The sequence below is a fragment of the Solanum pennellii genome, chromosome 4 (genome assembly GCF_001406875.1).
Source record: "Solanum pennellii chromosome 4, SPENNV200".
In the NCBI taxonomy this organism is placed as follows: domain Eukaryota; kingdom Viridiplantae; phylum Streptophyta; class Magnoliopsida; order Solanales; family Solanaceae; genus Solanum; species Solanum pennellii.
Genome location: NC_028640.1, coordinates 65,711,020 through 65,730,009, shown reverse-complemented (window position 1 = coordinate 65,730,009; position 18,990 = coordinate 65,711,020). Strand labels below are relative to the sequence as shown.

The 18,990-nt window shown below is 35.7% G+C and overlaps 1 protein-coding gene across 2 annotated transcripts; it reads left to right on the top strand.

Annotated features, from left to right (window-relative positions):
- Positions 1–4,746: 4,746 nt before the first annotated feature.
- LOC107018090 (ubiquitin carboxyl-terminal hydrolase 4) lies at positions 4,747–18,665 on the top strand. Of its 2 annotated transcripts, XM_027916445.1 has the most exons (7): positions 4,747–5,056; positions 9,095–9,211; positions 11,051–11,149; positions 12,059–12,247; positions 12,355–12,441; positions 17,642–17,823; positions 17,982–18,665. In XM_027916445.1, the coding sequence occupies exons 1-7, from the start codon at positions 4,940–4,942 to the stop codon at positions 18,385–18,387; spliced, it is 1,197 nt and encodes a 398-aa protein (XP_027772246.1). In that variant the 5' UTR covers positions 4,747–4,939; the 3' UTR covers positions 18,388–18,665. The 2 variants fall into 2 exon arrangements, with proteins under 2 accessions (XP_027772246.1, XP_015073948.1); XM_015218462.2 differs by lacking the exon at positions 12,355–12,441 and having other exon boundaries at positions 4,748–5,056.
- Positions 18,666–18,990: the final 325 nt, after the last annotated feature.

Sequence of the window (18,990 nt, the reverse complement as noted above, 5' to 3'; positions counted from 1 at the left end):
TGCTGGTTCTTGGATCATAGATTCCGAAGCCTCTTACCACATGACTTACACAAGAGATACTCTCACAAACGTTATAACACTGCCTTATCCGTTCTTAATTACCTTACCAAATGGATACAAAGTTAAATTGACTGAAATTGGTGATGTTTGTTTGAATTCAACACTAACTCTGTACAAAGTTTTGTTTATACCTAGCTTCAAATTCAATCTAGTATTTGTTCATTGCTTAGTTGTTCAACTCAAAGGAATAGTTAGTTTTAACATTTTTTCTTGCTTACTACAAGGCCCTTTTTCTGAAGAGCCCTCTGGCACTTGGTAAGGCAAGGAATGGTCCATATTTTTTTCTGTCCAAAGTGTCACAATTGTCCACCTACAAATGGTAATGTTGTTTCTTCTCATAGATGTCAATCTGTTTCTTTTTTTAACTACTGCAAGAAAGTTTCAGTTGGAAGTGAATGCCAAGCTTCACCACCAAATGTAAGATTCTCTCATAAAATAAATAAAGAGGCTTGTTCTATTGATCATGTATGTCCTGTTGTCGATTCTTTCTAAGATATTAACCATGCTCACAATTATGACACTGAATTTGTATGTCATGCTAGATTAGGACATGCACCCTTTGTAAAAATAAGGAATATATCTACCATTTCCCTAAAGTTTTCCAAGAAACAACCTTTCATTTGTACAATATGTCCTATGGCTAGACAAATTAGAATGTCATTTCTTGAGAATACAACTCCAACCAGCTCAATGTTTGAACTACTTCACATATCATGTACCAACACATGATGGCTATCACTATTTCTTAACCATGGTCGATTATTTTACAGTAGATCAACCTGTACACAACTTCCTAGGTGCAAAAGCAATGCATTTCAAACTATAAAATCTTTTATAACCCTTATAGAAAATTAGTTTCATACCAACTTAAAAACCATCAGATCTGATAATGGCTTGGAATTGACAAGCACTAAGGCGACCTATTTCTTTCAGGAGAAAGGCATAGTATACCAAAACTCATGTCTTTACACACCACAACAAAATGGTGTGTTAGAAAGGAAGCATAAGTACCTTCTTGAGACATCAAGAAACTTTTGTTTCAGTCAAAATTGCCCATGAGATATTGGGGAGAATGTATCCTTACTGCCACCTATTTGATCAATAGACTACCCACAAAACTCCTACAAAACAAATCCCCATATAAGTTATTATATTAGAAGAAGCCAACCTACTCCCACCTTAGAAGTTTTGGATGTCTTTGCTTTCCGACTACCTTGAAAACCCATAAGGACAAATTTGAACCAAGGACAATACCCACATTTTCATTGGATACCCTTCAATACAAAAGGTTACAAGGTCTTAGATCTGGCTACCAAGAGAATCATGTGTCCAGGGATGTCCTTTTTCATGAAACTAATTTTCCTTTTGTTATTGCTCCAGTTGTTTCTAGTTTCAATTTTGTCTTGCAGTTCCTTGTACATCGTCTAAATTGTCACCTTCCATGTCTAGTAAAACAAATAACTTTGTTGATGATGAAATGTTGAATTCTCACACATTGGTTGAAGTCACTAGTGATCATACTCTCATAACTGATAATGCATCTGCCATTGAACCTACAGCCTTTACACCTCATGTTGAACCTACTGTTTCTGCCCTTGGTGATGCTCCTTTTGTACCTAGAAGAACAACTAGGACCCTTGAAACCCCAAGCTACTTAAAAGATTACACTTATTCACTACCCAAATTGCATTCTTTACCACCTATAACTGATGTTTTTGATCCACAACATTCCCTGACATCATTCATATCTCACCCTGATCATGTATGTTTCACTACACTATGTCCTAATAGCCAGCAGTTGATCAATAATGTTTCATATGATATTGAACCTTCCTCTTATGAAAGGGGCAATTTTAAATCCTGCTTGGCAAATGACAATGACACAGGAATTTGATGCCTTGTATGCAAATGATATTTGGGAACTAGTTAGCTTGCCTAAAGGAAAGAATGTTGTTGGGTGCAAATGAGTGTACAAGATTAAAGACATGACAGATGGTAGTATAGAAAGATTCAAGGCTAGACTAGTGGTGAAAGGGTATATCAACAAACTGGAATAGATTACAATGAAACATTCTCACCTGTGGTAAAGATGACCACAATCAAGACTCTGATTTCTTTAACAGTCAAAAAAGGTTGGAACTTGTACTAATTGGATGTCAATAATGCATTCCTCCATGGTGATTTAAATAAGGAGGTATACATGACATTACCACCAGTCCTGACAGTGGACAGTAAAATAACATAGTTTGCAGACTGAAGAAGTCATTATATGGTTTAAAGTTAGCCAGCAGACAGTGATATGATAAGCAGGACAACAACCTTTGCTCAATTGGATACACTTATTCAGAAAGTGATTATTCACTATCTTGTAAGAGAAATGAAAAGTCTCTAGTGTTGGTGGTTGTATATGTTGATATTATTATCTTAATTGGTACTGATATGAAAGAGATTGGTTCTTTGAAAGCTTTCCTACATGAGAAATTCAGGATAAAAGACTTAGGCAGGTTGCCTTACTTCCTTGCCCTGGAAATATTGTACAAACAAGATAATGTACTCATCTCATAAAGAAACTTCACTCTTGATCTCTTGAAGGAATTGACTCTATGCATTATAAATCCACCACTTCACCATTGGATTCCACTGAGAAACTGAAGCTCATAGAAGGCACATTATTGTCAGATCCTACTCACTACATAAAGCTAGTAAGCAAGCTTAATTTTCTTACTAACACAAGGATGGACATAACTCACAATGTCCAGCACCTTAGTCAGTTTATGCAATCTCCTAGAGAACCTCATTTGAGGGCAGCCTATCATGTGGTCAAATATCTGTAACAGGACCCTACATTGAGAGTTTTTATCTCTAACAAATCTGATCTCACCATCAGTGCTTATTGTGACTCAGATTGGGCCTCTTGTCCTGATTCAAGAAAGTTTGTAAGTGGTTATTTATTGCTCATGAGTGATAGTCCTATCAGTTGGAAATATAAGACACAAGTTACAGTCTCACTATCCTCAGCATAAGAAGCAAAGTACATGGTTGTGAGACAAGTAGTGGGTGAAATATTATGGCTGGAAAGATTACTTCATGAGCTCTGTGTGAAGTGTTCCTCACCTATACATGTCTTTTGTGATAGTCAAGCAGCAGTGCACATTGCCAAGAATCCAGTTTTTCATGAGAGAACTAAGCATATAGAGGTAGATTGTCACTTTGTCAAAACCAAACTGCAACAGGGATTGATCACACTTCAATACATCCCCACAGATTCATAATTGATTGATGTTTATACTAAAGCTTTAACTGGAGTCAAACATACTAACTTGAGGGGGGGGGGTTGATGAAAATTAGATTAGTCCGTAATTAAGTTTAGTGTGCAATGTTCATTCACAAAATTAGTTAGTCACTGTTACTAGTCATTCACAAAGTTAATTAGTTAGTTAGGAGTTACATGTTTGTAATTTTAGCAAATAGTTAGTTGAGTTTGTTAGGTATCAGTGTGTATAGATACACATACATTGTATTGATTACAGTTTAGTTTTCATATTCTCAATAATGTCTTTTCTCTCCTTCTTCTCTGAATGTTAATGAAAGTTCAACCTTCAATAATGGAGACAGAACATTGTTTCACAGCTTGTGCTGCTGTTTTAGTGATGGTACGTTGAATCATTTTTAAAAAATAACAAAAAAGACGAAGAAGAATGAAGACCCCTGTCTAGTTCCTTTGTATTTTTTTTATATATCTCTCTCGCGCTTTATACAAACACGAATTATACAAATGTAATGTATAATTTGTGTTTGTATAAAACAAAAGAGATTGGATACAAGTACAAATGTTATAACTCGATTCAATTGTATGCGAATTTAAATTGTATGTAGATATAAAAATACAATCATTGATGCATATACATAGTAGTTTCATATGTACAATTATATAACTGATATACATATACAATTATCCTCTCTCCGCCCTCTCTCGCTTGCCTCTCTCCTCCCTATGCCAATCTCTCTTGTCACTATCCTCCATGTAACATGTACCTACGAATCGTAGTTAGCAATCTATAGCTATAAAGCATAATTAAACTATTTTTGAATGGCCATATGCGAAAAAATTTCTATTTTATTAGGCTATGTGCAGGCTGAAGGCCCAAGCCAGTCAACCATAGGCTTTAGGCCTTTTACATTGAGGCCTCATTTTTCTTAAAAAGATGGTTAGCAGTATAATGCAAAAATTAGAATCTATAAATAATTGAGAAAATCAGATCATAAATGTTTTCTTTATTATAATTAATTAAAGTATAAAAGTAAATGAACAATACAAGAACAATCAACTAGATTTTTTTCAAAAAAGAAAAGAAAAAGAAGAACCAAATAATATATACACTAAAATAATATATACACTAAAATAATACAGTATAATATAATATGTAACAACCATCCAAATAAGATGTGTAATTTCTTCTACCCGAAAAGTTATCCAGACACCACAATTATTATATAAAAAAAAGTGATAATAGATGTTCGAAATTAAAGTATACTTCATGCATCACATCTTCTTGTCCATAAATGGAATTAATTGAAAACCACATTTACAGCTTGGCATCAACCATCAAGTAGTGGACCATAATTTTATTTTTTTTCATCCTTTTCATTTCATTTAAATATAACAAAAGTAAATAAATAATTTATTTTTATTACAATAATTTGTTTCTTCATCATTCTTCTCCATCAGAAAAGAAAAAAAAAAGCCCTCATTTTCCACCTCTTGTGATTCAGTTTTTTCATCAGTGTTTGTAAATCGTTGCTGAGAGAAGTTGAAGAAACCCTAATTCCCATTTTATCAAATTTGACGTTGTGGAAGGAGATTTAGAAATGAACTGAGATGGGTGCAGCAGGTTCCAAACTCGAGAAAGCTCTGGGTGACCAGTTTCCTGAAGGAGAACGTTACTTTGGCCTTGAGAATTTCGGCAATACTTGCTATTGTAACAGCGTTCTTCAGGTTTTTTTTGTTTACTGTTCATTTTGATTTGCATCATTTTCACGTTGTTTGCTTAGATTATTGGAACTTTACCAATTTGTGTTATTTGGAATTATGGGGGGAAATGACCCTTTTTAGGGGATTGTTTGTGGTTGTGCTTTAGGTACTGATTGATTGATTGATTGATTGATTGATAGAACAAATAAGGTTTCATATAGGCATGCCTAACTAGTTTGGGATTGAGAGATATTATGGTTTCTGCTAGGTGTTATAGTGGCAATTGTTAAGTAGATAGTTCTGTACTGGATTGCATTTTGCTTTGGCTGGTGATGCCAAAAAGCTACTGAAGAAAAAGGAGTATGATGTTTTTGAAAGACCAAGTGAATTCTGTTGGAAGCAAGCAAGTTGCCATCTTCAAAAGTTTTAACTAAGTCCATTTTCAATCTTTAGAAAGTTAAACCAATTTTCTCATATGTTATAACCAACATATATGAGAATGAACTCATAACTTTGTTTGTTTAAAGTCATAGCTAGGTTGCTCTCTTTTTTTAATGAACGTGGTGTTCGGGCAAAGTCATAGCCAGGTTGCTCTCTTTTTTTAATGACCGTGGTGTTCGGGCAAGCTTTTGCGCACCTCGACTTATTCCATGGGATGCTTGCCACCTCCCACGAGCAAAGGTATCAGGTAAGTCTATCCACCAAGTTTAGGAAAGATGGACACCAAGTCTAAGAAAGATGGAAAGAATCACCTAGTGCTTTTTGTCTCCATTGAGTTTTGAACCTGAGACCTAAAGTTTCTCAACCATTTCATTGACCTTTAGGCCACACCCTTCGGTGCGTCATAGCTAGGTTTCTCTTAAAGTACAATGATGGGAAAAGCGCATAACATAAATGCTTCTCTTAAAAGGGAAATTACAAAATTTTGTATCCAAGTTCATGTAGCTAAAGAGGTGTGTACCAAGCATACATCTTTTTTGGTTTAAAAGGGAAGTACTACGCAAAAATGTCTATAGTTAAACAGAAGCAGATGAAATAAGCTCTTATCATCTAAGGAAGCAAAAAGATTTAGGAATAGGAATAATCAATGACAAGTTCCTTCCTAGCATGGTACGAGCCTCGGTCAAGACAGAGATGGAGTTTGTTTTGACTAATGTTGAAGCTGTTGATATCAAGTCCTACGGAGCAAGCAACATTGGTGGAATGTATGACAGAGAAGTGACTAACGACTTTAACCAAAAAAAGTATCGCATCTCCTTAGCCTCCCCCCCCCCCAAAACCCAAAAAAGAAATCGTCTTTAACATCCAGCACAAAGTGCTTTTGTTTATTTGCACAACAATGGTTTGATATGATTCAACCGCCAATCAAAGAGATTGAGTACGATTTGGTTGCAATTTTTTTTGTGCAACACAACATGATCATTATGTAGACTATAGAGAATATATGAATTGTATTATTCTGCTAAACGGAAAGTTAGGACAGGAAAAGTAAGGAGGTTCACTCAAGCTCAATTTCATAAGCTCAAGAACAGATCAGTATAGAGTTGGCCAATCAGCTAGTGTGATCTCTGATGTTGTCACAGCTCATTTGTACTCCATCGGCAGCTAGCGTATAGTCATGACTTTAAGTACTCCATATTTATTCCGTGTCAAAATGCTCATCTACACCTATCCACTAATTTTACATCAGTCTGACCCCCCTTTCTTCCCATAAAATCAAATCCCAGCATAAAAAAGCACATTCATGCCCCAACACTTGTAGAGAAGAAATCCATCCTCCATTATCTTAGTTTTTAACTGAGTTTGACAGTTAAATATAACTTGTTACAAATGTTCACCTGGTAGTACATGGATGTAGTTAAGTTTGAGGATAGTTGAGGAATGTTTTTGGCAAAAGTTCAAAGGTTGCACACCATTCTTTTTAATAAAGATTGTGTCTAGGCCAGCTTGTCTACACCTAGACTAATACCACTCACTAGGACAATACCAGATTGCTTTGTCTATCCAGGCTTAAACAGACCGGGAAGGATCACCCTACGTCTTTTGACTCTATTGGGATTTGAACTGTTTGTCTCCCATGGTTCATTCAACATAGTTAACCGTAATACTACATTCTTGGATTTAGAAGATGACTCATCATGACAATGGAAATGATCGTTCACCTTGGACAGTTCCGTAAGCTCCATCACTATTTGCGGAACTAGGAAAACAAGTTAGCAAATTGAGAGCCGTCTGTAACCAAAGAGTTTCAACCTGCAGAGTCAAATCTGAAGATAGGAGACAAAAAAACTATTAAGAAGACGAGAAAAAGGTTAACAGCTATTTATTGCAACGAAGACGAGAAGAAACAAAATCCAAGGGAAAAGAACAAAGGAGAGAAAAAGCATAAGACAGCTGTATTGTCTTCAAAAGATCAATATTCACCTACAGTGAATGATTGGGATCCTCAAGATTATTTGAAGGCTCCTTCCAATTCTTGGTACAGTACATAGCGGGTGAGATAAATTTAAGATGATGAACAATGCCAGAGCAGTAATACACAAGTAGAATAATTGCACCACTGGACACTCCAAAGAAGGAAGATAACTTTGAGTTGATTGGTGAAATTATGAAAAAACAAATGAAGACAGCCCTGTTTTGTGTCATTAATAAATGTGTTATCTTTGTGAGTTTCTGGATATTTCTTTTACAGGCCACGGGATAGAAATAAATTTTCACTCACTGGGACTGAAAATGAATGGAAGTGAAGGGGATATAGGGATGAGAACACAATGATTGTTTGATAACCAAAATTGAAGGGGGGAATAACTTAAAATGAAGATATTGACGGTCTCAATGAACTATGAAGGAAGAAACAAGGAGAATAATTATAGGTGAAAAGGAGTGATATGAAGCAATTGATTGAGTGGAACGGGACGAGTGATTGAAAGTGAGAGAGATCTCTAAGATGAACATTTGTGTTCTATGACTACATAGGAGAGTAGAGACCTTGAGAAATAATATTAAATCTTTTGCTTGTTGGGTACATTTGTGGTCTTCATAAATAGTAGGAGAGTCTCAAAGTGATGAGTGTCATGGAGAGAGAAACTTAAATCAAAATTTAAGTTGATGAAAATTATGTACTGGAAGACTTATCAAAAAAATTACATAGAGGAAGTTTGAGATGTTTTTGAAGTTGAATACGGTGAAGGTAAGTCATAAGGGTGGACTAAGCAATGTGAATTCTGATAAATTTCATAAGATATGACCCTCTCTCATATGAATTAAACTCGTTTCTTCTCACTTAATATTACATTACTTATCTTTGCACATTATTAATCCTTTATCAAGTCTACCTTTTTTCTATCCTGCATCTGTCAAATGTCAAACAAGATAAGGTGAAAGTAGTTTTTGCTCTATTACTGAGTTGTCATCAGCTCATTTTAAAGCTAAAATTGCTAGAGGGCACATTTTTATTTAGTGATTTATGCCTTCAACATGCCTCCTTGCGTGCAGACGAAATTCTTTTTAGTGTGCCAAGCAGGTGAATTTGTTTAATGAAGGGCAGGATGTAAGGCATTTTCTTTGGGCCTCTACCTACTCTAATACCTTATGAACTTTATGGCCACCTCTTTTAGAAACATAAAGGCATAACTAAGTAAAAGTGTGCCTTTTTGATGGTTAAGTTTTCAGATGAGGTGTTTAGAAAATTCAGTAATTTAGATATGATAAAGTTCAACCACCAGCACCCTATTTGCAATTTGCATACAGGTTGAAGCAAAATCAGGAAATATTCAAAAGATCGGTTTTGGTTGAGTTTTCAGAATGTTGAAAATGGCATATAGCAGGTTTAAATGCATTGCATCCATCAGTTTTGTGTGAAATGTATAAACTAATTGCTGTTAGCCCTATGATGTACTGTCTGCTTCTGAATTAACCAAAAAGAGACTGTTTGATCTCACCCTGCATGTATGCATGTTATATTATATACGAACCCCATGTTGATAACATTGTCGTATACGTGTTATATTATGTATGATCCTGAAGTTGATAGCATTATCTTGTTCTTTTTTCTTTCAACAGGCTCTATATTTCTGTGTTCCATTTCGAGAACAGCTACTGGATTATTATTCAAATAACAAGAATCTTGCTGACGCAGATGAAAATCTCTTGACATGCCTTGCTGACCTGTTTATGCAGGTATTACGTGACTATTGTTGACATTATCTTTTCCTAATTGTTTTCCCTTGATCATTTAATTATGATGTACTAGTAAACACAATCATGTGTTAAGCTGCTAATAAGAACCCACAGTTATGATGTCCATATCTGCAAGTAACAGCTATCTCGGAGCTGTCAGGAGAGATCTTTGGATTTATGTCCATCCTCTCTATTTAGAGAATTTGTTATCAACTGTTCATTAGAATTTACATGTACAAAACATTCACTGTCAGTGAAGAATTTCTTCTCTTTTTTTTTTCTTCTCTTTTTAAGGTTTGTCAGGAGATCACATTTCTATTTGTTTTCGATAGAATTTCATTTTAAATGCATAATCAGCATGTTCAGGTTCAACAGAACTAAAATGTTGTTTTTTCTCTCTGTGGCTCATTATGTGGATCAGATAACCAGAATCTTGTTGAGATGTTCTTCTTAGGTTCCTTCCTTTGTTTTTTATACTTCTCACTTGCACAATGAAAAGGGAATGTTCTTCAGAGTGGAGAAGCCTCAATAGCCAGCTCCTGGGTGGGGCTAGGGTAGTTGTTTACAGGGTATGAATGTGTATGTGATCTTTCTGAAATTTTGTTTCCAGTCACTCTTTATTTGAAAAATTCAGATGATATGCAGATTTTGGTTTTATAGTTATGACTATCTGCTTGTGTTTTTGACCTGTGAGCTCAGTTTTAGAAAACACTTCCATGATCTAACCCTTTTGGGTTTTGTCATTGGTTCTGTGTTTTCAGTTTTACCCGAAAAGAATCATCAATTGGCTGAAGGCAGTTTTGTTTTGTTTGTAGGGAAGACTTGGAATTTGTTGTTGTTTCTTGTTCTGTAAGGCTGAAAATAAAATAGAAGATGCGTTCCTAGAGAATGTGCATAAAGTAATTCTTGTGCTTGTTAATGGCCTGTCCAGCAGGCATTTTGCTCTCCATTATTAATTTATTTCTTAGTTTCTTGTCTTTAGTATGCATTGTCTGAGAGTTTGTCTTGAATCTATGTCATGTTCTTGTCATTGAATAGATTGTTCAATTATTAAATATTAGTTTATTCTCTTAGTTATTTTTGTTTCCGTAGAAAGTGTGAATGCATTCACGATTTTTTCTACTAATGCTTAGGCTCCAAATAAGCGACATGTTTAGTCCAATCCGGATAAATGTTGGCAATTGACAATTTGGGGACATAAATGTTTGTTCTGCCAATCTTTTGGGATCTTCAAACTGAACTTTCGATCAACTTCAGTAATGAATAATGATACTTCCTCTATCCCAATTTATGTGGAACTCTTCGTTTTCGAGATTCAAACTGCGTAAAGTTTGACCGACATTTAATATGTATTTTTTCATCATACTGACATGAGAATTGCAACTTATAGTACTTTCCATGTAATTTTTAAATATATAAATTTTAATTTTAAAATATTGAATTGATCTTATTCATTTTCCTTCAAGGGTTATTCAAATTGACTCTCTGGAAGAGGAAAGTGCTGCATAAATTAGGACTGAGGGAGTACATTGTTAGAGAATAAGAAGTTCAAGTAGTACATCGGCTTTCTTTGTCTCACATATAAATTTTGAGACCATCTTTTATGACTTGGAGAAGGCTGTAATTAGCTAATCATATAAGATGATTTATTTCCTACCATCTGTTGTTTCTCTTTAAAAGGTTGTGCATTATTAGTTTGAATCAATAGTATCCCCCTCCTTTGTTTATAGATATTCGAAAGCGCATTGTCAGAACTTGTATTCTTTTGCATTTTATGAGCCCATGATCAGTATTCTACTTCATCATCGAACTAATGGGCTTATACTTGTGATTTTGTAGATAAGCTCACAAAAGAAGAAAACTGGTGTCATTGCTCCCAAGCGCTTCGTACAGAGATTGAAGAAGCAGAATGAGATTTTCCGCAGTTATATGCATCAGGTTTCCTATGGTCACTTTTTTCAAGAAATGCTAGTTAGAAACTAATATTCCTTTATCCTATAAATATGGGGAAGATAGCCCCTAAGTTTGTCTGTACTGGTGTTAAAAACCCCTCTCCCTCCTTTTAATTGCATTTACTGAATTGTGTGCTTTACTCCCTTTTGGTGTTTCTAGACTGATATAATGTGAGGTTGCTAGAAATCCTAAAAACCAAATGAGTTGCTTCCTATATTTGCCTCTTTTTTCTTTTTTATCCTTTTTCTTTTATTCATGCTGCATTTTTTTTTTTTTAATTTCATGCTGCATTTGACAGTATTTTTCTTGGGTAAGTGTCATTGAAAAATGTAATTGTGTTGAACTGGAAATCTTGTTCCTAGGCCAGGCAAATGATCGGATCAAATGAAAAAATCCTTGCTTGGAGTTGATTGTCCTGCCTAAGGGACTTCTCTTTTTCATCTTTGAAGATATCCTTCTCTGCCTTTGTGTTGTTGCTCCAGACTAAACATTAGTTATTATCCTGCTAGTCTGCAAACATTCGTTTTAATGTTTTAGTGACTATGATGTTAAGCTCATTTAAAAGTGTTAGATATTCTACTTGTTTTACATTGTTTCTCTATATGGAGGGCATGCATGTGGTCATCAGATCCAGCTTTATCTAAAACTTGTTCCAAGAAATTTGTCCCAGAAATTGAAGACTTGCATTCTACTGATCCAGAGGGAGGAAGAGAGAGAGAGAGAGAGAGGGAGTGACTCACATTTCCAAATAATTGATAGCTAAATTAACTGTCATCATGATGATTTGGACTTTTATTCATCAGCTATTCTTCATTTCCCTTTATGTATATGGTGCTTATATTACTCCGATGTACTCTCCCGCCACTCATGTTTATTGATATCCTTCTTTGTTAGGACGCACACGAATTTTTAAACTATTTACTGAACGAACTGGTTGACATACTGGAGAAAGAAGCTGGTCCAGCTAAAAGTGATCAAGAAACTTCTTCCCCAACAGAAAAAAATGCAAATGGACCAACCAGGGTTGATGATAATGGTGATAAAAAGGAGCCCCTGGTTACATGGGTGCACAAAAATTTCCAGGTAAAGCTTGCTAGTCTTGGCAGTTATCAGCTTATGCCATCATTGCTGGTTATACATCACCTGAAATGTCAGCAACTGTATTCCTCTTTCTCCTTTTTCTTTTTTAGGTTTATCTGTCAGAACTGTTTAAATTGGATTATCTGGTGCTCAACACTTTGGGATTGGGTCTTACATTCAGTCTTGCCATGTGCATTGTTAAGTTTCTGGCTACAATCAGGAAGTAAAGTATATTTTGGGTGATAATAATGAACTGCCAGTGTGCACAAGTGATCTGCTTTGGACTCATACTTGAAATGGTGCATGCTACTTGCAAATAATATTATGTTAGTTTTCAAAATTAATGGAGGAGTCTATCAAAATCTAGATGTGAACTCTAAAGTGATGGGTCTATTATCAAGTAATAACATATGCATGGTAAGCTTAGCCTCGATAAGAAGAATGAAAGCAAAGACGAGATTGTGTTCTCAACTCCAGAAAATTCAGATATTCTCGCTGAAAATTGATATATAAATACAATAAAATATAACACACTAACAAAAAATAGGATTGCTAAATTGGAGGAGTGCTGCTAGAATGCAATCGGATGTGAAGATACCTTACAGGCTAACTATGTATATGATGGTTGAAATGGGAAATGCTACGGCAATGCTCTGTGATAGGAAGATACATAACAACAATAATAAGCACGTTCAATGGAAAATCGTGAAGACCAGCAACATCTTCTAGGTGTTAATATTTGACCTCTAAGACCTGATGTATCCACAAAATGAATGTCCTAGAAATTCATATGTATGTAAGATTGAGCAAGATTCAAAACTATCACTTCTGACATAGAGAGCGAGTAGCACAGGTGGAGGATAATATGGCATTAGGTCTGCTAAGATTTTTTATGCACCAGTCCGTAGATGCGGATGATTGAAGATATGAAAGCAAGGAAGTAGATTTAAAATCATAGGAGTCATGATAAAAGATATAAAATATTTGCTTCCATTGTTTCTAACCTTAATTAAGTCTGCATTTTTTCCCCTTACAGATAAAAAACTAATGAGGACTTAAGATAAGTTAGAAACAACGGAAGCGAAAAATTCCTACAGGCCATATCAACTAATTAGGTCTACACAATATAAGGTGAGGTCCTTGTGGTATGGGCAATTTGCTGACACTATTGTACTAACCGAAGAAACCAATTAGGTGTTAACCATAAGCTTGGACCATGGAGAAGTACTCTAGAGAGTAAGACTTACGATAAGTAGAAGCAGATTGAATATATGTATTGCAAAATATGATAGCATAAGAAAAGTGAAGTTGAGGTGAGATTAGGTGACATTGTGTTATCACTCCTTAGTTATCCAATAGTTACCGCAGTAATTTTTTTTTAGTAGTAGTTAGTTTTCTGTAATAGTACAGTTATTTTCATGTAATAGTGCAGTTTTTCATTTCAGTTAAGTTAAAAAGTCAGGCCCTAGTTTCTAGCGGTAGTTATTTCTTAAGTGCTGTATTTAAACTATTGAGCAGTGTTTTGGGAAGCGAGAAGCGAAAAAAAGCGACGAGGGCTTGCTTCACAGAAGCGAGAAGCGTGAAGCGAAGCACGCGCTTTTTAAAAAAAAGCGACATTTAGCATAAAAATAAAAAAAATATTAAATAACTAAATAGAGGTAATATAGTCTTAGATTGAAAGAAATTACATAGGCAAAAATACTCATAAGTCATAACATATAAAGCAAAAAATCAAAAACATAATTAAATCACAAAGATTCAAACTCCTATTCTTCAACAAGGCTGCTAGACTGATCACAAAATAAGAAAAAAAAAAGCAAAAGAATTGAAAAAAAAACAGAGGAGGCAGCAGTCAGTAAATTAGAAACAGAGCAAGCAGCAGAGATGAAGAAAAGAAGAGAAGAAGAAGAAAAAACTAGAGTAGTCGAAACTCGGAGAGATGAAGAGATGAAGCACAGGCGAAGATTGTATATTTTAGGAGAAAAGAAACTCATAGAGATGAACTAATTAACATTAGCTAAAAAAGAGATGAACAAAAAGTTACTTGTAGTCGCGGTCGAGGTTGAAGAGAGAGGCAGCCTCAGTCGAGATCGTCAGGAGAGAAAGAAGTATTGTGAAACAAGAGCCGCGAGGAGAGAAAGAAGGGAAAGAGTCGTGAAAGAAGAGTCGTGAGGAGAGAGAAGGTTATATTTCAGATTATTTTTTAAAAAAAAATAATATTTTTTTTAAAAGAAAAACTAATTGTCGCTTTTTTTTATAAAAAGCGCGCTTTATTGCGCTTTTGCCTTAGGGTCACTTCTCGCTTCTTCATCTGAAGCGAGAGCTTTTTTCAGATCGCCTCGCCTCAAGATAAAAAAGCGCACAAGGGTCGCCTCGCTTTGAAGCGCGCTTTAAGCGCGCTTTTCTGAGCTTTTCACAACACTGCTATTGAGTGTCTGAGGAAATGAAAGCAGAAAATTACTAAGTCTTTGAGTACTTCAAACTCAATAGATTGCAGGTTCTCTCTAACGAACCAGCGTCCTAGGTCGTAGGAAGATAACGTTCGGTTTCACAGTACAGCGCCCAATAACCAGATCAATAACCGAGACCATAACAACTTGGTATCAGAGCCAGGTGTTGTGGGAGATCAAATTCAACATCAATTGGCACAATTGGTAAACTTATTTCAAGAAGAACGTGCACCCAATATAGCGAGGCAGGAAGCAATATATGCTCGCTTAGATGCAATCACAACGGATCTAGCGAATTCGAAGGTTGATTCTGAATCAACTGAACATACCAGTCAGAATCAGGGTTGGAAGGGTAAAACTGGAGTGGCAGGAGGGTCAAAATCAGATGCAGGTGGAAATAGGAATTTCCATCATTCCTAGGTATACAAACTTGGATTTTTTTCCATGGTTTACTGGACAAGGGGACCCTTTGGGATGGCTGAATAGATGTGACCACTTCTTTCGACACCAACAGACTCCAAATGAAGAAAAGGTTGGACTTGCTTCTTTTCATTTGGAGGGAATGCACAACTTTGGTTTCTTCAATTAGAGACAGATATGCCTGAACTGTCTTGGGATGAGTTCAAACGTTATTGTAACCTTCGTTTCGGGCCACCAATCAAAAGTCAGAAATTGGGAGAATTGGCTAGCTATGCCAGATCGGTTCTGTGGCAAATTACCAAGAAAAGTTTGAGCAGTTAGTTTCGCGGGTTGGTACATTCACTCAATTGCAAAAAATTGAACTTTTATCAGTGGTCTTGCTGATTATATAGCAATTGAGGTTGAGTTGCATAATCCTCCAGATTTGGCTACGACAATGAATTTATCCCGACTTTATGAACGCAAGGAACAATCTGTTTGTTCGCAAGTGTTAGATGCTTGCAAATCCAAGACAACAGATTTTTCACCTCAACGACATGCCAGATTTGTGAAGAAACTAACTAGATCTGAAATGGAGGAAAGACGACTTAAGGGACTTTGTTTTAATTGTGATGAACCATTCACCCGAGGTCATCAATGCAAGAAATTATTCTGGATTGACTTTATAGATGATGAGGACGAGTTTGCTGGAAAGTTGGGAATTACTAATTTCCGCACTTAGCGCTTGAGGACAAGCGCGATTTGATGGAGGAGAGTAATGTTATCACTCCTTAGTTATCCAATAGTTACCGCAGTAATTTCTTTTTAATAGTAGTTAGTTTTCTGTAATAGTACAATTATTTTCATGTAATACTGCAGTTTTTCGTTTCAGTTAAGTTAGGAAGTCAGGTCCTAGTTTCTAGGGTTAGTTATTTCTCAACTGCTGTATTTAAACTATTGTGTGTCTGAGGAAATGAAAGCAGAAAATTACTAAGTCTTTGAGTACTTCAAACTCAAAAGATTGCAGGTTCTCTGTAACGAACCAGCGCCATAGGTCGTAGGAAGAAAACATTCAGTTTCACAGTACAGTGCCCCATAACCAGATCAATAACCGGGACATAACACATTGAGGTACCAAAATGCAATCAATTCAGATACCTACGCTCACCCCGAGATTGGAGTGAGACTGGAGAATGGAATGATAGATGCAGATGTTACACATTCAGCAATAATTGAATGGATGAAATGAAGAAGTGTTATCGGGATGTTATGTAGAATCTGCCTACCATAGTCAAAGTTAAGTTCTTCAGAACAATTATAAGATGAACGATGTTATATGGAAGAAGTAAATATTGAGCTGCTAAAGTCCAACACGTTTACAAGATGGGTGTCAGAGATGTTAATAATAATATGGATGTACAGTCATAAAATTAGACAATATTTAAAAAGATCACGTAGCACCAAAAGGTGCAAGTAGCACACATTGAGGATAAAATAAGAGGTCTATTGAAATGGTTTGTTCATATCCTATGTCGACCATTAGATGCAATGGTTTATAGGAGTAGAATTATGGTGAGAAGTATGTGTTGAAAAGGAACAAGGTAGATCTAAAATTTCATAGAATGAAGTAGTCTCTCTCTTTTCTTTTCTTTTTTTTGAAAATAGTAGTATTGAAGAATGAAGTTGTCTCTGAGGCCCTACAATCAGTTGGAATCAATGTAGACTTAGCAGTAGATAGAACACAATCGAAGAGAAAGCTCTATATAGACTATACCAATCAATTGGACATATGTTTGAATCACGTTAGTTAGCTTAAATTTTCTAGGTATCTTCTAGTCATATCAGAGATTTGTATACCACTAGGAAATGAGAAGTGCTGATACTTCTTGCTTTTATTTTTATTGTATATAATATTGGCCAGAGATGAGTTTAAATGGAGATCCCAACTTGTTTCAGACTTGGGCATAGTGGTTGTTGATGGTGTTTGATTGCTATTACATTTATGTTAGGTCTCTCGAGAGCTGCTTTTTTTTTTTTGTTCAAGAAAAAGGAGATTTACAGAACTTCTAGTTTTAAAGAATTTTCTAATTTATTTAAATGACAATTATTTAGTATTGGAATGAAATAAGCCTAATACAATGGAACTGAAGGATTCTTATGGTCGATCCAACTATTCGGTGATCAAGGCATAGTTGATTGATTTTTCAGGGATCGGTCGCTTTTCTTGTAGATTCTCCACGGACTTGGTAAGTCAGAATAAGTGCCTGATATTGCATCCTTATACTGCTTCTGGTGTCTGACATCTCTTGTCAAAATTTAAAGAAAGGAAGGAAAAAGAAAGAAGAGTTCAGAAGTAGAACTAAAGTTTTTTAAGATCATTTCTTTGACAGTATGACAAAGAAAAAGAGTATTTTATCTGGTCTTGAGATGTCTATGTTAAACCAGTACTCTCTACACTCTATAATTGAAACCAGTACTCTATACACGTTTCAATTGAAACGAGTACTTTCTAGACTTTTTTATTGATCTTAACAGTATTTACTTCCAGGGTATACTCACAAATGAAACGAAGTGCTTGCGTTGTGAGACTGTAACTGCAAGAGATGAGACATTTCTTGATTTGAGCCTTGACATTGAACAGAACAGTTCAATAACTAGCTGCCTGAAGAACTTTAGTTCCACAGAGACTTTGAATGCAGAGGATAAATTCTTCTGTGACAAGTGTTGCAGGTATAATTTGTTTTTTTGCTTTCTTGTTGGATAATTACAAAGAGCACTCCTTTAAGGCATATGCCTCTTTGACGTAGCTGCAGCAAACTAACGTGATTTGTGTTTTTGCTGTTTTCTTTGTAGCAAATAAACTAATTCACCATTTTTTGAGAACTTAGCTTGCAGGAAGCTCAGAAGAGGATGAAGATTAAAAAGCCCCCTCACATCCTAGTCATCCATTTGAAGCGTTTTAAGTACATTGAACAGCTTGGTCGGTATAAGAAGCTCTCGTACCGCGTTGTCTTCCCACTTGAGCTGAAGCTGAGTAATACAGTTGAGGATGCAGACGCCGAGTATTCCTTATTCGCTGTGGTAGTCCATGTTGGGAGTGGACCAAACCACGGACACTACGTCAGCCTTGTGAAGAGTCACAACCACTGGTTGTTCTTTGATGATGAAAATGTTGAGATGATTGATGAGTCAGCTGTTCAAACATTTTTTGGGTCAGCTCAAGAGTATTCCAGCAATACAGACCACGGGTACATCTTATTTTACGAGAGAGTCCCCAATGGAAGCACTAGTTAGTAGCTTAATGAGTTTAGTTTATTTTGTTTCCAATTTTGAACTCAATTTCTACCTACAGTGGTCAATTTTATTATTTACTACATTCCTTGTAGTTTATTCGGAAATTTTCTAGTGAGTTGACATGGAATGTGAAGAATACATATCTAGGTTGTTGCCTTGTACAGTGGATGGTAAAAGCTCTACCATCTATATTTCCAACAATAAAAAGGGAAAAGGATATGTAGTGTATGTGATGCTTGAGTTTAGGAGGCTTTATTCTTCAGTTTATGGAGTGCTAATCTACTTTTTGATCCATAATCTAATTTAGAGTACTGACCTTTTCTTTCTAATGCACAGTATGTTGAAGTCAAAAAAGCTTACAGTTTGCCGGTTTCAACTTTGTATCAAAAGATAAAACTGGAAACAACCATGTCTAGCTTAGTGTGCATCGGACTATTCTTATCAAAAGAGACTTTGACATGAACTTTTACAAACTTTACATCACTCCAGAAATGAATTTCATAGGATTTTTTGGTCCTAAAACCAGTGCTCAAGTCTCGACACAAACAACAAGGGCGGATGCATTTACTTTGCATGCAAGTTCTCGATGACCCTCTACCAAGC